Source organism: Mustela lutreola, chromosome 2, assembly GCF_030435805.1.
Source record: "Mustela lutreola isolate mMusLut2 chromosome 2, mMusLut2.pri, whole genome shotgun sequence".
In the NCBI taxonomy this organism is placed as follows: domain Eukaryota; kingdom Metazoa; phylum Chordata; class Mammalia; order Carnivora; family Mustelidae; genus Mustela; species Mustela lutreola.
In genome coordinates, this window is record NC_081291.1 from 202,763,735 (window position 1) to 202,788,379 (window position 24,645).

General features: G+C 33.8%; 1 protein-coding gene across 2 annotated transcripts in view; it reads left to right on the forward strand.

Annotated features, from left to right (window-relative positions):
- The window catches only part of NCAM2 (neural cell adhesion molecule 2), a 514,403-nt gene that overhangs the window by 408,921 nt on the left and 80,837 nt on the right, over positions 1-24,645 (forward strand). For both annotated transcript variants that reach the window (XM_059164507.1, XM_059164509.1), the window contains exon 12: positions 14,191-14,364. In XM_059164507.1, coding sequence (XP_059020490.1) covers positions 14,191-14,364 — 174 coding nt within the window. The remainder of the gene's footprint in view (positions 1-14,190; positions 14,365-24,645) is intronic.

A 24,645-nucleotide genomic window follows, 5' to 3' on the forward strand; every position in this document is an offset into this window, starting at 1 on the left:
AATACCATAATACAAATGAATTCACCTGAGGGGCATCAATGGTTGCTAATGCAGGTGTATGTTGAGAAAAAATTTAGCAAGTAAGATGATAAAAAAAAAAAAATCAAAATACTTTTGAAGTGTCTACCCCGAAATTATTTTTTAATTACAAAGGGAAAGTAGCAACATTATAGTTGTAAGCCTACCAGATCCCACTTTAATTAAGTGATCAAAATTAACATCACCAGTAATGAGAAAATTAAACTGGGATGCTACCAGAAATAGGCAACAAGAAAAACACAGAATAACAATTATAATTTTCCTGCCAAAAATGCATAATCAGAATCTAGTATGAGGAAAGGGAAGGCAAGTCTGAATTGAGGTGCCTCCAAAGTGTCAAAGCCATGCAAAGGAATGATTAAGGAAACTTTCTATATTAAAGGACAGTAAAGTTAAATAACAAATAAGTGCCATGCCTGCATCTTTTGTTATGAAGGACATTACTGGGATGATAGGTGAAATTTGATTGTAGTCTTTGGATTAGATGGTAATTTAATTGTTTTCTAGAGCTTATGTAAGAGAGAGTTTTGTTATGGTAAATACACCCTTAAGTTGGCACCATGTCAACTTACTCTAAATGGCCCACATTAAAAAGATAAGTTCTGTGCAGTAGTCTTACAAATTTTCTAAAAATATGAAATTATGTTTTTAAAAATGAGTAGGGGTACCTGGGGGGCTCTATTGGTTAAATGTCTCACTTTTGAAATCAGCTCAGGTCTTGATCTTGGGGTTGTGAGTTCAAGCTTTGGGTTAGACTCCACACTGGGTATAGAGCCTACTTAAAAAAAAAAAAAAAAAAGGGAAACTAAGGCCAACAAACAAATACCTAAATATAGTAATTTCAGAAAAGCAACATAACATGAATATAGCTAGCATTCTTGATTTAAAAAAAAATCTTTTTTGTGTGTGTATACATCGTTTCTATATGTGACCTTATAAATGGTTTTAAAATAGTTAAAAGAATTTTTGCATATTCATTGATTCATAGACAACTGGTGTTTTTGAATATAGAAGTCTAATTTTTACTCTAAAATATAGTAATTTATTTAGACATCTTTTAAAATGTTTTAGTAAGCATGATAATAGTACTTTTTTTTAAAGATTTTAATTATTTCTTTGACACAGAGAGACATAGCGAGAGAGGGAACACAAGCAGAGGTAGTGGGAGAGGGAGAAGCAGGCTTCCCACCAAGCAGGGAGCCTGACTGCCTCAATGTGGGTCTTGATCCCAGAGCCCCAGGATCATGATCTGAAGCAAAGGCAGATGCTTAATGACTGAGCCACCCAGGTGCCCAATAGTACTATTCTTAACTATGGTGGTCTAGTCTTTATTTGGCAGGATATGTATGTGTATGGTACAGCAAGGTATGAAAATTGGCACTTATATTTGTAAGCTTGATATTTCATCTCTATGCTACCCACTTCATTTGCTTTTATCTCTGCTGGGGAAAAAAGCTTGATAAAGTTCTGGCAAGAAGACACATTGAAGTGGTTAGCTAACTTGAATCCTGAGTAGCGACATAATTCTCAAAGTAGCTCAAAGACATACGTGAGAAATTATTTATACTTACTTTACAAAAAAAAAGATACATTCAGAAATTAGCAAAAATATGTAAAAGCTCAATTTGTTATTATTATATCTATTATGATGATGATTTAAATAGTAAGTAGGATAAAATATTAACTAGATCAAAGGTCTCCTATGAGTAAAGGGTCAATGAGAAGGCAGAGTCTTTTTTTCCCCTGCTCCTACTTCCTACATGATCTACATTGGCCAACTCCTAATTCTAACTCCATTTTTGTTTTTACATTCTCACAATTAATATCAAGGAACTTATGTCCATTTTTCAAATGATTTTTTAAAATAAATTATATTTAACTGTGCTTGAATTAAATCAGAAAAACCATGAACAGGGTCTTCATATTAGGCCCTGGCTTCATATTCAGGAGCAAGGAGTGGTTCAGTCTTCTTTGGTTTATATTCTATCTTTAGAAAACTACTATATATGGGAAATATCAGATATTTCCCATATGTGTTTGATAACCAATTTTGCTATATTAATTTTTTTATTAAAATACCACATATAAATACAATTAGATGAAGAGAGGGACAGAGAGGTTTTTTTAAAATGACTTCTTCAATAGTTTTTTTTTTTTTTCAAGTGCACTTCTTAGGGTGATAATCTTTTTTTCTAGCTAGAAACATATTTTCTTTTTTGATTTAAATACTCATTTTAGAGAAAATTAAAAATATAGAAGACATAAAGGATAATCAAGTTGTAACAATATAGTTAAAAATTATCATTCCTTCCTTACATTTTTCTACTTCTAATAGTCATGATCTGACAAGGTAGTCTATATGTATTTATATGTGTATTTTTTGAAGTTTTTCTCAAGACTATTAATCTAACTTTTGCAGATTATCAAATGATTTCATTCATTGTTTTAACTTTCTTACATTCATTATATTTAACTCTTAACTGTAACCTTTTTCATATTAAATTTTAATATGATGAGCTCCCATTTGCCTCATTAGTTGATAGGCTTTCCTGATAAAGTCACCTTTTCCTGGGCACTTTTAGGGGAGGGACTCTGCCGTAAGCTGCAGGGCAACACATCTCACATTGGGAATGGGTGCTTCTGTGCTGAAGGGAGTTTCAGTGCTCCACAGAAGTCACTCCAAGATCCAGCTGAGCAGAACTGTGCGAAGACAGTGAGAAAATGAATTCAAAGCTCCAGCACAGGGCATGTACTCAATAAATACTAGCGGGCTACTATTATGGCCAAGTTCTAGTTCATATTGATCACTTTTCTTTGGGTAAAAGTCAGTTTGTTAAATGTCTCTTTAGATATAATGCATAGCTCTAGGGAAAAACAACAACAACACAGATCTGGTAATTATAGACCAGTGCAGAGTAAAACTTGATTGTGTGGTAATGACCTCCCTTATACTGGACACTGTATTTCTATTAAAGGTTACAAAATTTCAAGTCATTTTGCCTTTGTTTCCTTTAGTCCTGTATCTTTTTCACACAAACTGCTCTTAAGTGAGTTCTCCCATGCTGTGCTTCACAATTGATTTTTATTTTAACCTCAGTCAGGACCCTTTACTTACCCCTATTAAATCTCATCTTGTCCATTTAGACTCACCTTTTTAACCTACTAAGACCTTGTCAAATCCAATGTTTTAGCCCTCTTTCCAGAATTGATTTAATTCAAAAATACCATAAAGTATGGTCATCTGTATTTTCACCTAAGTCATGGGGAAATCTATCAAGTCATTTTTGGGAAGAGTAACCTGCTTATAGGCTAACCTGGATCAATTGAACAAAATTCTGTATTTATGGAATTATAGTCAATCTGCACCTCCTTATAACTGAATCATATTTGATCCAGACCCTTGTTACATATAAAACCTGAAAGCTGGTGAAAGTTGGTTCATTTGGAAACAAACTTTCCTCAACTGAATATAAAGCCAGGTTTCTTTTACATGATCAGTTTTAGTAACTGGTCTGGAAAAGTCTATGTCTTGCTCTCTTTTCTCCAAAACTATGAGGCAAACTTTTGTGTGCCTTGAGAAACTATGCATAACATCAGCTTAATTTTGTAATTCCCTGGTTCCTCTGGAAGAAAAGAAAATCAGGATAGCTAGATATAACTTTCAAGGAACCCCTCCTTGCAACAATTTTTAATCATTTGTCAGTTCACTTACTCACAATGTGTATCATGAGTTTCTAGTAAGTACCAGGCACTGTTTTAGACTTTGGGAATCAGGAAATGAGTAATATATGGCCCCTGATCTTTACACTGAAGTTAGAGTACAAAAGAAGGGTAGAAATCTACATTTAGAGAAACATGGAAATTGGAATTTGGCCCATACCCTATACCATATTGAGATCAGTCTCTATAATGTTACCATCATAAAAGGATCTTTCTGCTTTGTAACTAAAAACTCCAAACTTCCCTTGCTATATACATGATAGAGACGGATGCAATGAAATGAAATGAAATGCTTGGGAATACAGAATGGAATTCCCTTTGGAATTCTTGGGGATGGTTTCTAATAGGTGTCAACTTCTGAGTTCAGTCTGAAAGACTGAGTAGAAACAGGTCCCTTGAAAAGAAAGGGAGAAATGGCAAGAATCAAGGGTACCATGTTGTGAAATAGCATAGACTGCACAATCACAGGAGACTGGAGGCCATATTGTGTGAGGACATCAGTGGTGGTGATGAGAACAGGAAAATAATGATGTGGTCAAATTATGCATGTCCTTAAAAACATTTAGCATGTTTGCATTCGTCTACATGTTTCATTTCCATGTTTCTCTAAATAACCTAAAATTTATAAGTGTAAACTCAAACATCTTAACATCTTAAAGTAATGTCCACTGTTCCAGAAAGGGAGATAATAGAATGCATATATTCTTTATACATACATATATATGTATGTATGTGTGTATGTATGTGTCTGTGTGTATAACAGGAAAATGGATTACTTTTCTTTTGTTTTGGTGAGTGTCAGTGTTAAAAAAAAAAAGTAAGCTTTTTATTTCTGTAGTGAAAAATAATTCTTATCTTTAAAAAAAATCATCCTGACCTTGTAAATTCTTCTGGCAACCACATCAATTCTTTGCCTTCTACTCTTCCTTAAAAAAACAAAACAAAACAAAACAAAAAAAAACAACTTCACAAAAGAATTGATTATATTTTCTGTACCTAATTACTTTTCTTTCATTCTGTCACAAACTCTTCCAGTTGGGTTTTTACCTGTACTGCTCTATAAAACCTATTTTCAAGGTATCCGTTGAGTTTCTTCATGCTCAATCCAGTGGCCCACTCTCAGTCCTCATACTTCTTGATCTAGTGGCAGAATATTACCCAATTAATCACTTCTTTCTCCTTGAATCATCTCTTCAGCCTTCAACTTAGCTAGCATGTCAACATGCTTTTCTTGTTTTCCTTCCCCATCGAGCTCTCCTTAATATCTTTTGCTAGTTGTTATAAATCTCTGACCTGTTCAAAACCACTGTCCCTCAATTTTTGGATCTTTTTCTTTTTATATCAACTCATATCCTTGATATGCTAAATTCTTATGGATTTAAATACCACCTGTATTCCACCTGTAACTCCAATATATATCTTCATCTTGGATCTTTTTTCTGAATGTTAAACTTTCATAACCAACTGCTTAATTCCCTTTCCCTTTAAATGTTCTATAGGCGGGGTGCCTGGGTGGCTCAGTTGGTTAAGCCACTGTCTTCTGCTTAGATTGTGATCCTGGACTCCAGGATCTAGTCTTGCATCAGGATCCCAGCTCCTGGGGAGTCTACTTCTCCCTCTGACCTTCTTCTCTCTCATGCTCTCTCTCTCTCTCTCAAATAAATAAATAAAATCTTAAAAAAAAAAATGTTCTATAGACAATGAAAATGTCCAGATGTCCAGATATCCAAAGCCAATCACCCTTACCTACCTTCCTTTGGCATTCTTTCCATATCAATAAATGGCAACTGCCACTTTTCAGTCATCCTCAAATCTACTTATGTACCCAGGCCCAACCCCTTGATGTGTCTTGTTGATTCTACTAGCAAGGTATTTCCAAAGTCTCCTTGGTTTCGTGAAATCAAATTCTATATTTTGGTTGTTTTTATTTCTTTGGTTTGTTGGTTTGCTTTGCTCTTAATATAGATTGTGCCATAAATTCTTAAATTGGTCTTCCTGCTTGGCGAGAAGTTTCCCCCTGGTGTATAGTTTAAATAAACAACAACAACAGGAGGAATTCTTTAAAAACAAAAACAAACAAATAAACTAATTAAAAAACGTGATTTTCTTCTACTCAAAGCATTTTGTTGGCTTAACGTTTTGTTCAGGGATGAAGCCACACTTTCATAGTGTGAAAGCCTATGAGGCTTCACAATGTTCCTTCCTACTCTGCCCTCCTTGAGTTCTGTCCTCTGTCTCCTCCTCCAGGTTAGCCATGCTCCACTGCCCAGATCATGCCCCTTCTTTAAAAACCCAAGACATAGTTCATCTTTTTCCTTACTATTTTTGTACCTCACATTTTCATGAGTTTTTTTTTTTCTTATTCCTTTAGGCCTTTGGTTAAATATTACCCTTTTTTAGCAAAGATATTCTTGTTCACTTAATTTCCTTTTTTTCTTTTTAAAAATTTTTATTTAAATGCAATTAATTAACATATAGTGTATTATAAGTTTCAGAGGTAGAGTTTAGTGATTCATCAGTTGCCTGTAACACCCAGTGCTCATTCCATCAAGTGCCTTCCTTAATGCCCAGCACCCTGTTACCCCATCTCCCCACCTACCTCCCCTCCAGCAACCCTCAGTTTGTTTCCTAGGATTAAGAGTCTCTTATGGTTTGTCTCCATCTCTGATTTTGTCTTATTTTATTTTTAAAACTACAACACTTCAGCTTTCATCCCTATCCCCCAACTATCTCCCATGTCTGCTAAATTTTTGACCACAGTATTTACAGTAAATAATTTATGTATATATAATTACTTTTATCTAAATACAATGTAAAATTTACATATATAATTACTTTCATATAATTACAATGTAACCACCAAAAGAGTAAGGATTGCTGTCTCACTTCTGCCTCCAACATAAAACTGACTGACTTGTAGTAAGTTTAAATGAATTATTGAATGTATAAAGGATTTAGTATGTTTTATTTAATATGTTTGTTAGTCATAATGGAAATGCCCCATTAATAATGGGATATGAGAGTCCATGACTTGTGAGAAGGGTCAATACTTGAGTATTACAGAGGGAAATAATTTCCACGTATACCTCAAGTGTAAATGAGCACTTCAATGAAGAATGTTAGAAGTAGAAATGATCTAATTAAGGAGAGCTCCCTGGATTACCTCAGGTTAATCACTGGACTTAAAAATATAGGAACAAATAAAATGAGAAACAATTATTCAAAGAGTTAATATAACCACTGTACAAAGAAAATTTTAAAGATGTGTGATCAAGTGTTGTGAAAAGATCAGTAGAATAATGCTTTAGATTTGGCAATTGGAGAAAACCAGATAGGTAGTGAAATAAGAAATGTCTAAGGTTTTAGATGTGTTGTGAATTTGCTATTATGTTTAGATGAAGTTTGTAACTGAAATAGGAACAATAGACACAAAATCTTATTGGAAGGAAGATGGTCACTCAGAGCAGAAGCAGATGGAATCCATCTCAGCTTGGTCCCCAGATGCATACAGTTGATATGATCCTGCACATTATATGGCCTTGCTGAATCCAGGAAGGTCAGTCCTTTATGAGACAATCCCTTAATATTTGAGTCTTTTATCACATGGAGACTGACTAAGAAACCAAACAGAAAATTACTGAATAGTGTGAGTTGAATGGTTATAAAATCATTGAAAAGACAGAGGAAAGGGAATACAAGAGAGTCACCAGCCTTCTGGCTTCAGGAGTCAAATTAGCAAAGTGCAGTTCAGAGGTCAAGTCTGCAACTGCTAACTGGAAGTCAGGAAAAGCTACTACCAAGCTACCCCTCTGTTGACCTGACAGCCATCCCACACAGAAACCTGTGAACAGGCTGTGGAGTAGGGGGTCCAGGTTCTACCTTCATTCACATCTGTAGGGCCTCTTGTCCAGATGAACCTCCTCAGAAAAGTGGGAGTGGTCTTCCCTCCCCATCAGTATGGTAAACCACTTACTCGATATCTCACCCTGAGTGCCTTCATAGCACTTAAAACCATACCAGCAAGTAAGTCTGCAAAATGGAAGATTTTGCCTTCTGTTTCTTCTGATAAAGGGGAGTAGCTTAGATGATAGAAATGGATGTGATGCATCAACAGAAAAAGTCTAAGACATGTCTGTTACCTAGATTTAAAGCACCATTCTGGCCCAATACTTACTTGAGTACTTTCACTTCAGGGAAGGTTGACAAATATCAAACTCTTCCAATTGATCTAAGGTTAGCCATACCCACATCCTCATCCTCAGAGCTGAGTCAGTGACTCTGAACCATACCTTTGTCACCAGCTTCCCAGTGTCTGAGGAAACCAGATTCCCAGGAGTAAAGATGTTAGGGAAGAAATTATGAACAGCCTGTTGAAATAGCAGGACAGGGAAGCAAAACAAATAATAAAATTAAATTTAAAAAAATTTCATATCCTGAGAAGAGAGTAGAACTGAAGAAAATGTATCATGTCAGAGAGATCTTTATAGTTCATGGTAGTAAGATGCAAGGAAGACTGAAAATACAAAAGACTAAAAACACAAAAGGGAAGAGAAGAGCTCTCCGGTGATGCAGTGATCTAGAGAAGAAAGAAGTTAAAGAAATTACATTCAGAGATGTAGGGTTTGGCCTTCAAAAAAAGAGGAAGGCAACCTTACATTTTAGGTTCATCCAGAAGTGATAGGGCACAATTTGAGCAAGCTTGCTTGATGACTTCTATTTTTCAGTCTTCATATTGAGATTGATTTATATTTGAGAAGAATCGTGGATGCAGTTGAGGAAGAGTGTACGAGCTAAAGCACATATGCAGAGCTAATCGTTGTTGTTGCTGTTGTCTTCAACAGACTATATTTCAGCTTAGCCTATAGCCAGAGGAGTTACTGCTCCATAATTCCATGATTCATCTCACTTTAAAAATGTTTCTAAAACATTTACTCATCCAAGATTTCCTATGCAGTCTCATTATATTCATGAGCTCCCTTCCGTTTCTTCCACATGTGTACCTTTGGACATAAACTTTGAGAATTTTGCTTTATAGAGTGTATCTTTACTTCTGGATTCTTTTTTTTTTTTTTAGAGGAATATGATATTTAATGTATTATTTTGGATCTGTTTTCAGACATCTCTATCTCTATCTGATTGTTGTGCTTTTTTTTTTAAATAAAGCTCTTTTTTTTTTTTTAAAGATTTTATTTATTTATTTGACAGAGAGAAATCACAAGTAGATGGAGAGGCAGGCAGAGAGAGAGGGGGAAGCAGGCTCCCTGCTGAACAGAGAGCCCGATGCGGGACTCGATCCCAGGACCCTGAGATCATGACCTGCGCCGAAGGCAGCTGCTTAACCCACTGAGCCACCCAGGCGCCCCCTAATAAAGCTCTTTGTACCATGTACTTTCACTTCACTTACTAGTTCCTCTTTTATTTTTTTTTTAAGATTTTATTTATTTATTTAAAAGAGAGAGAGAGAGAGAGAGAGAGCATATGTGAGCAAGGGAGGGAGCAGAGGGAGAGGGAAAGTGGACTCCTCGTTGAGTGTGAAGGCCAGGACCCAGAGATCATCACCTGAATAAAACCAAAATTCAACAGATTCAGCCACCATGCGCCCCATAATTCCTCTTAATATTTTATTTTATCAGGATTAAATTCAGAGAAGCAACTTTTTTCATTTTTTTTTTAACCTTTCACAAGATAACATAATCACCAAGTCAGACTTTCTGAAAGTTTTCACTTTTATACTTTGATCAAGCTGTGGCTTTAGGCATATGTATACATATCAAAATCTTTGTCAACATTATTTATACTCTGACAGCCTTTTTAAAGAAAAGAAAAATGAAAATGGTATTTGTGAATTTCCAATGATTTATATCCACTAATTTATCTTTACGACTGCAACTTTAGTATTGTCATTATTACCCCTTTTTTTAATGAGGAAACGAATAACTAATCATTTAATTTAACTGCATACTGCAATTCCTACAATAGTCTGCTAAAGATTGTTTTCGTCCTGCTCCTAGATCACGGCCCCAGTTCTTTGGTATCGTACACCATCCATATCTCTAAGCTAAACCTCAATGTTATTGTATCTCTTACCTTCCATTTAATTAAAATATTACACTCAAGGTCAAATAAGTTACTTTATATTGTTGAATTTACTTTGTTCCTTGGCTTCAAAATATTCTAAGCAGGTGTTTGTGTTCTCTGAAGCCAAACTGATGGTGTCCAAAAAATGTTGGGTTATGCATAAATTCTTAAGACACGTATTTTTACTCCTAGAATATGTTGTTCTTTCTTAAGGTTCTATGCAAGATGATGTATTGGATAAAAACAATTCTGTGTGTCTAACACTGAAAAGAAATAAAATAATTTGGAAAAAAACCAATTCTGTAAGTCTGTAAATATGTCATAAATAAATAATACCTCAGTTTAAAAAACAAAATATTGATATTGTGGATATGCAATAATGCAACAGAAGGGATATGGTTATCAGGGAATGATAGCAAAATGACAGTGACAATATTTGCTAAGTACATCTCAGGTCTGTTTTGTATACTTCATTACTTAATCCTTATAGCAAACTTAGCAGTGGGTATCATTATAATTTCCACTTTAGAAAGAAAAATACTGATGAAAAACAAAGGATTTGTCTAAGATTGCAGTTCAAAAAAGTAGCAAGGACAGACTTTGGTTGCATAGATTCTGATGGTATATAGCCAAGCTCTTCATCTAACTTTTTGCTGTTTCTAGTAGAGGTGAAAAGAAAGAATAAAGAAACACATGTTTGTACAATTATTCTGCATTGGGTGGCATTCATTAATTATTGAGATGGAAGGTGCTAGAAAGTAGTTTAGAAAAATATACTAACAGTGATGGAAACTTTCTAAGTGGAATTAGATATCCACAAGGCCCATTGTAAAGCTAGGACCATGTTTGATAGTCTTTGACAACATGATTCTCTGTTTGCATAGACTCAGTGAAGTCAGATAATTCAGGATATTGAAAGCCAGACTGAAAAGCCCAAGCCTGATGTTATCAAGAGGAGGAAGCTCTGATTACCCTACCCAGGGAAGTGACGTGATTAGAGTGGTGCTTTAGAAAGATTGATTTTGCATTTACATGCCGTATGGATTGAAATTTGGTGGGATGTCCAATAGGAAAGGAAGCCAAGAGCCACTAATGGCATTGCAGGTAGAAACAGATGAGATTTGGACTTAGAAGTGGAAACAGGAAGGAAGAGTAGAACACAAGAATTATGATGTGGGAATGATGAAAATAACTTTGTGACTTATGATGTATCGGAGAGATAGACTTGAGGATGAACATGATTATAAAACAATTGAGAGTGGAGAGATGAGTCAGAGATATTGGTTCTAGGCTTTTTAGACCCTTTCCACTTGAATAGGTTTTGTACCTTTGTATACTATTTTTAATTACTGAAATGTTCAATTCATCATCTATTTCCTGGTGACTGAGTATAGTCCAGTCACTTTTCTTAATGATGCATATATGTACGCATGCATATGTGTGAGTGTGGAATACATTGGTAGTAAGTGGTTGGACATCTAAAATCAGGAGGTAAAAGAAATAAAACTATTTAGGGATATATGAGAGCTGCAAGTCATAAGCATGGTTTTCCTTTTAGTCAGTAGCAGAAAGAAGAGACCAGCAAAAAATAAATGCAAATGAAAAACCAGGGTAAGAGTCAGCCCATCGGAAAATAGACAATCTGGCTAGAAAAACATACCCTCTGGCTTGAGTTTTGGTAATGGTTCCTTTGTGCTAAGAAAAAAAGCTGATTATTTCTCTGTAGTCGTATCATGTCAAGGGCACAGGTTAGCTATTGATGCTTACCTCTGTGGTCAGAGTAAGAACCAAGAACCATGTCTAGTCTGAATGTGTGGTCAAAAGTGGAGTCCAGGATGTATCACATCTCTCCCTTCCCCCCTCAGTACTTAGCACCTTTCCTTTTCAAATGTATCCTTAAACTGAAGATTATAATTGCTATGATGTCCAGTTTAGACCTGGCTCACAGTAGAGCATAAATAGGCATTAAGTGAAGAATCGGCAGTCCTGTTATAAGCAAACGTGAAGTTGGTGTATGTTTTGTTTTGTTTCTGCAAACTTTAGGTCAAACCTACAGATTAAAAGAACCTATAGTCATAACCTGGGGATTAAAGAAACATGAAACTATGGTAATGTTCATATATGGCATCTTTCATAGATTTTTTAGGTCATTTACAATTTTTATTTCCAGGTAAAATTTTAATATCAATATGATTTTGGGTTACATCAATATTCTTCACATTAATCTCCAAATCTTAAAGTTATTCCATAATGCACTTAAAGGGATATCCAAATAATTTACAGTTACTAATTAAAGCTGAAATGTACACTGTTGCATTTCTCTACAATATTCATATCTTAAAGGCCATAAAACTGCCTTCCTGGTTCTTTCCCAGTACCATTTATAAGGCATATTTTTATGTGATCTATAGTGCTCTCTTTCAAGTCTAGAAAATGAGGCACACTTGGCTTTTGACAGCCATTAAAGATTTTTCTATGAATGTTTGATTGTGTCAGAACAGGAATTTACATTGACTGTGTTATTTTTCAATCAAATTTTTTCTTTTCTTTTTTTAATATTTTATTTATTTATTTGAGAGAGACAGAGATAGTGACAGAGAGCATGAGTGGAGAGAAGGAGAAGCAGGCTCCCTGCTGAACAGGGAGTCCCATGCAGGACTCGATCCCAGAGCCCTGGGATCACCACCTGAGCTGAAAGCAGGTGTTTCACTGGCTGAGCCACCCAGGTGTCCTTAAGGTTTTTTGTTTGTTTGTTTGTTTTGTGTTTTTTGTTTTTTTTTTAATAAAATTAATTTCAGAGATTGTGTGTGTATGTGTGTGTGTATATATATGTAATATATATGCATTTTAAAGATTTTCTTATTTATTTTAGAGAGAGGGAACAAGAGGAGGGTAAAGAGAGAGAGAGTCTTAAGTAGCCTGCACTGATTGCAGAGCCTGGCACAGAGCTCAATCTCAGGACCCTGAGATCACCACCTGACCTGAAACCATGGGCCATATGCTTAACGGACTGCAATACCCAGGCACCCCTTACTTACATATTTTTATAATATAAGTATATATTTTAAGTAAACCATATGTAAATTTCCAACTTTATGATTGTTTCAAATATAATACTGAAAAGAAAGAGAAGAGGGGCAGCTGGCCGACTCAGTCACTAAGTGAGTACGTGACTCTTCATCGTGTGTCGTGAGTTCAAGACCAAGGCTGGATGTAGAGATTACTTTAAAACAAAAAGGGGGGGGGAGGATAAAAAGAAACTGAGAGATAGAGAACACTTCAGTGTTTAACGTACCTCTAATTGTTTATGTTTCTGGAGTAGAAGTTTCATTAGTTTCCTTTTTTCTCTCTTATTTTCTCCTCTTGCCTCTTTAGCATTTTTGATAATTATAAAGTTTTGTATACTGGAAAAAACAAACAGGATACATTATTGAGCTTGAAATAACGTAATGGATGAACACAAAAACACGCAAGACAGACTTTCTAGCTGTTTTTAAAATATAAGGGTTTCACGTAAAGGTTTATTTTACTTAAATAATACATAAGCAAAACTAGAACAGGGAGTTTACAGTTTTATTTAGCTCATAAGGACACTTACTCTGAACTTGACACTTTCCCCAAAATTGTTAATATAATTTTAATGAACAAAAAAATAAATCTCACATCTTCACAAAAGATATTTGTACTGATGATTCAATAAAGTCTTTGTTTCTTCTTATATTTTTTTAATAAAGATTTTATTTCTTTGTTTGATAGACAGAGATCACAAGTAGGCAGAGAGGAGGAAGCAGGTTTCTTGCTGAGCAGAGAGCCCAATATGGAGCTTAATCCTAGGATGGGGCTTGATCCTAGGACTCTTTGATCATGACCTGAGCTGAAGGCAGAGGCTTTAACCCACTGAGCCACCCACGCACCCCTCTTCTTATGTTGTTTTTTAATTGTACCTTCAGTCTCTGTCCCTTTCTCTTTCTTTCTCTTACACACACACTTACATACACACACACGCACACACACACACACACACACAGACATACACAGGGGAGCTTGTTTTCCTTGAATGCAAATAAAATCCCCATATTATATAGAAAAGGCAGAAGTAAAATTAATGCCTCCATCAATGGAATTTGATAACAAAGATTTTACTCTTCATTTTCTATAAAGAATGACTAATGTATACTTTCTTGCAATTTGAAAACATCATTCAGCAGTTTATGCAAGCTATCTAATTCAAATATATTAAGTGACATAGGGAGCAATTTTCCTTTATTCCTAATTGTCAGCATACCATTAAGCCTAAATAATGGCCGCCCATATTACCTGGCTTATATTTCCTTTGTTTTTGCTTTTCTGTAGATGTACCATCCAGTCCCTATGGAGTGAAGATTATAGAGCTGTCACAGACCACAGCCAAGGTTTCTTTCAACAAGCCGGACTCCCATGGAGGTGTGCCTATTCATCACTATCAAGTGGATGTCAAAGAAGTGGCATCAGAAACCTGGAAAATAGTACGCTCCCATGGAGTTCAAAGTGAGTCAGTGATTTCAAAGTTTGTCGGTTAATTCAAGCTGACCTTCAGTGTTCTTGTGTGATGGGGTTTTCGTTTTTCTTCAATGTGGACTTTCTTTTTCTTTTAATAAAGTAGAGTTGGGAAGACATTTCCACTGCCCTTTTCTTCTTAGGAATAATTTTAATACAGAGTGGAAAAGTTTTCATCTTTAATAAAGATAGAAGAGTTTAACAAACTCACCAAAGTTCGATTTTTGGAGAGAAAATTTAGTATGTAGAATTTTGGTGGTGGAGAAACAACTACTGACATGTCAGATTTGATGGCTGGATATTCTGATTTTAGTATATGTGCTGCCGAAGCGAGCACGATGGCTGGATATTCTGAAATGTGTTTTGTTTTGTTTTTTAATTTATTTGTAAGATGTCTTTCATAAGTAGAAAAGTCATGTTGTAAAATGTAGAAGTACAAAAATTTAAAATGTAAAAATCTTATATATATATATGTATATATATATATATATACATATATATATATATGAAACCATCTATAAAAATTACCTATCTACTAAAATTTATTTCAAAATTGTGTTTTGAAAACTCAAGTTTTCCTACAAATTATGGTCTTTCAAGTAATGGAATAAGCTAATTTTAAGAAGTTAAAACAATTTACAGCACTTCTTTTCACATGCAGAATTTCATCATTGTGAAAATGTGATTTGTTTTCCCATTATAGGAAGAAGCTAAAGTAGGAAATGACAATTAATTACAAGAGGGAGACTCTGTTTGTTGGCATATAGAACTACATTGCATAGTCCAAAAAGACAGTAAAGAAAATAGTGAGGAAACTATTGTTCTGTAGTGTCCCTCCTCTGCTGGTGCTGGCTCTGGCTTGATCCTAACATGCCTAGTGTAAGGGCTCTGTAAAAGGCATGAGCTGTTCTATGAAGAAAAGCATGAGCCCTCCTGTGAAAAACTGCTCTAGTGGACAACAGAGACAGAACAGATAAAATCATTCTAGTTTCACCTGTCTCAACACCCCCTAGTTCCATTTTTACTGAGAGTAACTACAGGTTTTTGATAGAAGTGCCAGAAATATTCATTAATCTGTCACAGTCATTTACTACACACTTCAGATAATAGCCCCCAGACATGTCAGCTCTTACTGTATTTTGTGTTTTGTGGTTTTTTTGGGGGGGGGTTGTTGTTGTTGTTTGTTTGTTTAATGATGACAGGATTTGGATACATACTGGGTTTTTTTGTGCAAATGCTATGTGGTTCAGGAGAGAAGACAATACACCAAAAGAATGAGCAAATGAGTTCTGAGACTTTAGTGAAGAAACCATTATCTTAGATTCAAGAACACTATTTTTTAAGAGAGTAAACAAGAGAAGTGAAAGATGAGAGACAGAAAGACAAATGAATTATTTTGGACACTACAGAACATTCCAAGTGTGTGCTTTGCACAACCATGAAGAAAAGTAACGTTAAAACTGAATATTAGGGGCGCCTGGGTGGCTCAGTGGGTTGGGCTGCTGCTTTCCGCTCGGGTCATAATCTCAGGGTCCTGGGATCGAGCCCCGCATTGGGCTCTCTGCTCAGCAGGGAGCCTGCTTCCTCCTCTCTCTCTCTCTGCCTGCCTCTCTGCCTGCTTGTGATCTCTGTCTGTCAAAGAAATAAATAAAATCTTAAAAAAAACCAACAACTGAATATTAGAGTAATTAAACTTGGCAGAATAATATTGCCACACCTCACCCCTCCACCCTGGTGAAGATGTTTAAAAGATTCTCCCAAGACTTCTTACAAAGCTACAACACAATTATGGATTTATAATTGCCTTGATCTGATGGAGTTGTTCATGTTCCAAATCCTGTTTTGTTACTCCGGGTATCCATGCTTCAGAAGCAGATTTCTATGTTTATAAAACTTATATATAAGAAAGAACACAAATCAGTTCATAGTTCATAAATATTTATTTTATTTTAGTCGCCGTGTTAAGAACTGAAAATAAATCAATAGACTTTGAGCACAAACTAAAGAATTTGGTATTATCAATACCTTTTATTTTACAGAGTATAAAGCTGAGGACTAACTATATAAAGGAGAAAACTGAGACTATAAAGTTTAGCTTCTTATCTGAAAGGTAATATGGGTAAATAATAGAGCTAAAATTTGAAACCTAACAGGAAATCTGATTCCAAAACCTTTCTGTTGACTGCTATGCACCTTTGTTCCCTCTATTCAGTTAAGAGTTGAGAAAGTGGAACAAAAATTACTGCCTTGTAAAGTATGAATATGACCCATTTTATAAATATATTTGTATATATGTGTGTGTGTATACACACACATAAGTGTGTGTTTAAAATTTGAAAGTATGATATACAATTTTAAATATATTTATATATAAATAATTTTTATAATATTAAAATATATATAATGTGTAATGTGTATATGTTTGTGTTTGTTGGCAATACATTTTAAATAACTAGTGGAAGGAGTTATATAGGGAATTTAGGGAATAATTTGCCTGACCAAGTTAAATATGAATTAGAAAGTTGAAATATCACTATTATTTAAAAGTTTCTTTTTAGAGAAGAAGAAAGCAGGAAGGAAGGGACAGGAATGGGGAGAGAGAGAAAAAAGAAAGAAGGACAACCTGTCAGAATGGCTAAAGTTGGACATTTTAAAGATGTTTCTTCATTCCACCCCATATATGTATGGTTGACTAGACTACAGGGTCCAGAATATGTATGATAGCATTGCGTACATATGAGTTGTGATTATATGATGTAGTCATTGATGGTTTCAAAAGGATTATAACTGAGAGAGAAATAATTACATAGTTCCTTCAATGGAAACATTGTGCTTCAATGCAATACAAAGATATAAGAACAATTTAGTAAAAAATTATTATAAAGGATCTAAAGAATGTGGGCCCAGTACACAGCTGTCTAATGCAGCTTGATTTAAGGGTGAAAGTTCAATGATTTGGAGCAGAGGGCAAGCTTAACAATAGTGAAAATATTAAAAATTGTCTTCAACTTTATAATTATCTGTACATATTCTGGAAGGGAGATCCATAGCTTTCATTAATTTCTTTAAAGAAAAGTATCTTAAAAATGTTTTTTTAGTTTGACTTTATTCTCAAATTATAGTTTAGCTGAGTATATAATTCCAGCTTGATCATTACTTTCCTTTGGTGATCTAAAGAGAATATTTTACCCTCTTCTGTCTTCCCTTGTTATTTTAAAGTCTGCTGGAAGTTGTCCTTTCTTTGTAAATATTTTGACTTTTTTCTTAAGCTGGTTTTGTGATATCTACTTTAATTTGGTATCTTAAGGTTTAGTTACTTGTCCTAATGTAGAGCTCTTCATTTGTTCTGTTTGAGGTTCTTGGTATTCCTCAATCTAAAGATCCATCTCTTTCATCAATTCTGGAAAATGTTATCATTAACTTGGATATCTTGAATATGAATATTATTTCTTCCCTCATTCTCTCTATTCATTTATTCTGTTAATCCAAGTTACATGCTACATTTGTTATTTGAGATATTAGACTATCATATCTCTTTCCCTAGATTTTTTTGTTTCATTCCTTTACCATGTTATTTTTGTTCTACTAGTTCACTAATTCATAATTCACTTATATCTCCCATTAAAACTCTATCAAGATTTTAATGATCATAGTTGTAGTGTATATAAGCTATATTTGTTCATTGTATGTTTCAGCAGTATCTCACTTATGGTGGTCTGTTTAGTAGTATATTTTATGATTTAATTGTGATCTCATAGTTTGTTAATCTTATTTACTAGGATCATGCAAAGCCTGGGGTTTGGGGGCTTCTTCCACAAAAGATAATCTTTTGCTTCAGGTAGTTGCCCTGGAACTTTCCAAAGGTGGAAGCACCAGAGCACCATAAATTAATTTCTTCATTTGAGATTTTCTGTGCTATGAGAGCCAGTTTATAGTAACTAATTTTCAAGAAGTTTTTATCCAACCCCCTTTGCCGAATTGGGATTTGGCTCAAGGCCAAGCCAAACAAAATTTTTCTAACCCACGGTTTTACTTTCTTTTAAGGACTTTGGCATTCCTGGGTCCATGAAGGGATCCAAGTTTCACATCTCCCTCTTCTTTCCCCAGTGAGGACATTCAAACCCAATCTTCTATATTACAGATCTGTGCAAAAGCTCTCAGCTATTTGAGTATCAGTGAGGTTTTCAATATGACTGCAATAACTGATAGAAAAGTAATTACATGATTGCTCCTCTAGCTTCAGGTCTCTCCATTCACATCATTTTTTCATATTTCAACAGAATTTGCCTTCCTTTCCTATGAGATTATATGTGCATTTAAAAAGAACTTTGGAAATGGCATGTATAATTGTTAGCGTATTTAAAAGACTTGATTTTTTGGTTGTGTAGGTAATCGTATTGAAATTCTGAAGGCATCTCTTAAAGCACATACATAGTTTTGAATGGTGAAGAAATGCTTTTTTTGTGCCTTTGTTTTATAGTTTGAACTGATAATTCATCTTAAAGTTTGAGTTTTGTAAGCATAGCTGTACTCATGGGCTTTGAGGCATTTGTTAGAAGACAGATTTAGGTTTATCTGTGAAAAAGTTGTCATGGTTGTAAATATTTCAGCTGTGACTTCTTACCCTCGACATGGTTTTATTTATTTATTTTAATTTACGTAAGTTCAGTTGACATTCATTTATTTTTCTTGGCTGATAAAATCTATAATGCATTGTATACTATTCATATATCTACTTCTACCTAGAAGTAAATATCTGTTCTTGCTTGATTGTGGTGGCATAAGCAAGAAAATTTTAGCCAAAAAAAAAAAAAATTTCTATTAGTAGATTCTGATCCTAAATAACTCATTAATTAATTTCCTGTGAATTTCACCTGCTCACTCTGCACCTGGCCCTAGGTTTAGGGTGCATTTGCAGTCTAGACCAGTTATTATCTTCTTCAAGGTTTAGCTGAAGTCTTACTGATCATCCCAATCACTGATGTGATACAAAACTAAATTTGAAATGGGGAGAGTTGTGAACAAATCTGATATCAACAACTTGAACTATTCAAACTTCAAATGTGAGTCATTCTGACATTTAATTTTGAGTGAAAAATACGTGTCACAGGTGTAGCAAGACTTTTTGATTGGGAGGGATATATGACATTTTCATTACCCTATCATTTAACACTTTGTAAGCATGTTCTATATACCTCATTGGGCATAAATGAAGAGAAGATAATAATCTTGCAAAACGTTTTTTGGTATTCAAAATAAAAATGAAAAATTAACATTTTAAAATATCAAGTTCTTTTTATCAGAGCATGGAACAATTCTCTCAGATAGCATAATCTATGTCTTTAATTTGTAAAATGTTTAGCCAGCTAGAATCACACATAGATATCCTTTCAATCTCAACTAGATTATTACATGCTGTGCTTTATTTGGGTCTAAGGTTATAGTAAAATTTCTCTTTGTTCCTGAAAATAAGGGAGATAATTTTTATTTGAAAATAGTGGCATTTTCTAAATGGGACATTCATTAGAAACTTGTTCAAATTCTCACCATTTTTACTAATCAAAGGATGTAATAACTGACTACATTTTGGAAATAAGTTCACAGTTGGACTTTACAGTTCTTTCATTGCATAATTTCACTAAACCTTCAATATGGCTTTGCAGGATGCAATTGCAGTGTGTATATTTTAATCTGCAGATAGTAATTTTAACATTATAGCATTTAGTTTGCAAATGTTGTGATTAAAGTTATGTACGTGCTTCATTATTACATATAATGCCAAACTTTTTACCCAGGTTTTAATTTTAGTTCAATTTTAATTAAAATCTCAAGGAAAAAAAATCAAACTTGTATGGTAGAGAAATCCATTTTCAGCTTTGTGAAGGAGTTATTCCAAGTCTGTTTTGAAGTACAGGTTTGGATTTATAAGTCATATGCCTGTGCCTGAAAGGTCCACAAACTGATTTTAAGTAGGAGCTTAAATTGGAATAGAATAAAGATTAATAGATCAAATGCAAAGAAGGATTTTGATGCAACTAAAGAGATGCTAATTCCCGGTGCCTTCCTTTGTCTCAAAGGGGTAGCCCTAACTTCAATGGCACCAGCAACGCTCTTGGAATAAAGAAAATTTCTGGTCTGAATATTCCAAAATCACAAGCTTAATATTATTTATATAGATTCAAGAGGAGGCTCCACATCAACAATGAAAATCTTATTTATTACATGCATGGAATTTCCCTGTACAAACAGCGTGTTACAGCACCTCGTTTCTCCATGTTTTAGTTTTTCCCTAGGAATCACTTCCATGCTCTGCCATCTTCCCATCGACCCCAAATCCCAGTCTCTTTCTCTTAGTGCGGGTGGCTTGATACAGCCTACAAAGTGTGCTTTTACATTATTTGCCTCAGATAATTGTTTAGCTTTTAAAACTGGACATTAATGCCCTTCAGAGGTATGGCAGATTTTGGCACAATTATTTTGTAATTTTTTCCCATTGCTTTGTATTAGAATTTCTTGATCAAATGTTAGCATTTTTTCAATCTTCCTGTTTCGAGTGTTTCCTCATTGTCTCTACATTTATCTTTTACTCTACTCTAAAATTTTAACAATTATATTTTTTCATTTACCTCTTGTTCTTAAAATTGTTAAATCATGTATGCAATATATTCTCTTCTCTCTCTGATAATTGTAATGAAATTTCATTTTCAGAATTATTTTTGCTCCATGATTTGGTTTTCTTTTCCTAGACTTATCTTGTTGTTGTTGTTTGTTTTGTTCTTATTCACATTGGAGACATTCCCCAAGTATTGGTAATCCTTGCCTGAATATGTGCATTTAAAAGTAAGAAAAAAATCACCCCTAAGCTCTGTGCAAAGACAGGGTTTTTTAACCCTTGACATCAGATGGGTTTCTAACTTCCCCATCAACAGAGAACTGTGAAATAGTAACAATCTTAAGATATCATTTTGAGGCTGTTCAGTTATTATTGGCATACCTGGCTACCAAGGCACTGTGGAAAAGTAGCTTTTGTCAGATGGTGTCATATGCTGCCCACAAAGTTTGCCCAGCAAATCAACTCCATGCTCCCTCACGTTTAGAATTCCAACGTACAAAACTTTTTCGGTCCCACTTATCCAGATAATAGACCTTCCATCTTCTGTTGAGGTGAGAGAGAGGAATTCATGTTCTCTTAAATCTGAGGAAAGGGCAAGAGAGTACAATTGTTTAAATGTTTGATGATCATCCAGTTTTGTATCCTTTTGGACTTAAAATTATTGAGACTTTTCTAAAACTTCTGTAAGTCTAATTAGTTTACCTCTCTTTATCATCTCATCTTCATATACAGATTTTTATAATTTCTGATGTAACATTATATTTTTATATGTGAGTTTTTTCAATTTTTAAAACAGACAATATTAAATTAACTTGTTTATATATTGATGACATAGTATTGAAAATCATACTTTCAAGAAAAATGAGCATATCAATGTTACTAATGATTAGTACCTATAATTATCTAAGCTTTCTGTTCTGTTGAGCAGCTTCTAGGCAAAAATATTCTCAGTTTTCTTGGAAACTGACCAGCTTCACATGCGCATTAAGTAGAAATTTTAAATATAGATTAAGCTCCAAAATTTGGCAGTTTTCCCAACAATACCCAGGATAACAAAGACCATCGGATATGGATACACACAGTGTAAATTTGCATATATTGTATAATATACAACCACAAGAAATATTTACATAGACTATGATGTAAGTGGAACCCCATGGAAATTATTCAATAAGGCAGCTCTGCCTATTGGTAGATATTTTTACATTGTGTAAAGAACCTGTTAAAATCCAAAAGGTAATTTAATACAACCAGCTCCTTATTGAAAAACATGCTATTTTATTTTCACTCAAAAATTTTTTGTTCAAAAGCCCACTAATCATGCAATAGATTTCAGATTATTCAACAGCTTCTGGATTCTTCAGTGGTAATTGAGGAACATACTGTATACAAACAATGCTATATAAACAGAGTGAATAATAACATAATAGAGCAGATTTATTTCCATTAAATTATTAACTAATTTTAGTAGTGAAAATATACAGAGTTGGGCTTCTTTTGTTATGAATTGTAACTCAGAAAGTAACATTTTCATTAGAACCACTGTATTAAAGTCATTGCCTATAAATGTTTTCTGGGATCATTATTGAATTTAAAACCTTTTTGTTCTTACTTAAAAAGAAGGCTAGTGATTATTTAAAATACAGAAGGAAAATAATGAGAATGAGCATCATATCTCAACTAAAGTTAGAGTAAGCCCACAAATGTATTGCTTCAAATGCATCACTTTCAGAAATTTATCAGGAATTTTCTATGTTGTGTTACGTTGCCACTAAAAATAATGAAAGAAATAATTGATATGCCTTTGTTACTTAAAACTTTTTAAAAAATTTCTATTGTTGCTTTTGTTTTTTTGGAAATGCACCTCAGAAGAAGTCCCTGCATGACAAATGACATGATCATCCTTTTAGATCTTTGTCTTCTGCTTCTTCTGTCCATCAACTAAACACAATGGTCCCTTTTACCAATAAAAGGGTTTTTTTTTTTTCTTTTACCTTTGTGTGTGTTTTTGTCTGTGTTCTTGAAACACATATTATCATAAATTTTCTTTTATTTGGTGATATATTGGCAGGCATCTTTTCTAATTAATGAGTGAAGAGTTTATGTGGCCCAATGACATGAACATGATAGTTACTTCAGGTGTGCAATGCTAAAACATACCAGGTCTCAACAAACTTTTTGGCTACCAGCTGTGATGGAAAGGGTCTGAGAGGGTTTTGGGATTAGCTTGTTTGTTTTTTAAGTAATCTAACTTTTTTGTTATAGTAGGAATGTTTTTTCTGTAGAAGGATTGTAGTTTTTCTGTAGTTTACCAATACCTAAAAGTTATTATAACATCATTTCAAATTACACTTAAGATTTTTATTCCAATGTTTCTTTAATCCATGTTATTTACAGTAGCCTGGATGACACTGGATTACCAAAATAGTTTACTACCAGTTTTACTGTTTTAGAAACAATTTTAAGGAATCATTATTTAAGATTAGCTCTAAACTACTGCAGATTTTAAAATCTTAATATAGTCTAGTGCTTTTAAAAATTCTCTACAAAGAATACTTTCTACAATTACACTATTTCCAACATAAATGTGTCTGAAGAAAAATGGTTATCATTTTAATGACTATATTTCACATGGTAAAAGAGAAATTGACCATAAAAATCATCTATTTTAAATACAAGGGCAATAAACTCTTGTGAATTTCAAAGAAAGGGAGATAAAAGTAATCCACGTTAATTCTGTATTTTTAGTGAAAGGAAATTTGTTCTAATTTGAATATAATGAGTAGAATTCTGTGTGTTAAAAATGAAAACAAGAATACCTTGGACTGTTTTCATTGTGCCTGTTAAAAAAAAAAATGAGCTAAATCAGAAATTTATATTTAATAGCAATCTTACTGAATTTAAACTATATAAATCAAAACATACGGGAAATACACAGAAAACAAGGCTAAGAGAGAAATTGAGTGAAATACCACCCTTAAGTAAAATTATTTGTATGCTGGAATCTTCCCCACATATACCAATATGAAGACCCCAATTCATTCATAATTCTGTATTTAGCCTGGTATCTGTTATAATGAGAAAAAGAGCTTCTATACAAATGATTTTTAAATTTTCAATAAAATTAATGAACTCTTCTGTATGTATATAATTTTATAAATCAGAGAAATAAGTGGTATGAAGAAATGAAATTAATTTACATAAGATATTTGTGAGTAGTGAGAAAAGAAACATGAATATTTCATGAGTATTTTATAGATATTTAATCCACAGGAAAAAGAAGTATTCATTGGTTAGTAGAAACTTAAAAAAAATAAAAGTCCATCTCACTGCTCAAATATACACATTTTTGGACACTTTAATATTCAGTATAAATATGATTTTTCCTTGAGTATAACTCATAAATTTTTCTTAATTCTAGTGAAGAATCACTGTGGGGTGACCATTGTAGTTATTTTAATACTGAATTTAACTAATAGGAAATCTTAGAAGATATGTTTAAATTTTATACCCCTAAAGTTTTTTAAATCATGCCTAAAATAATTCACTTTACTAAATAAGCATTATTTGATTTTTTGATTGTTAAAAAGTTCATCATTATGAACAGCATTTTCTGTATTATAGTATATAAATATTCTCAAAGTTAAGCAGGAGTACAG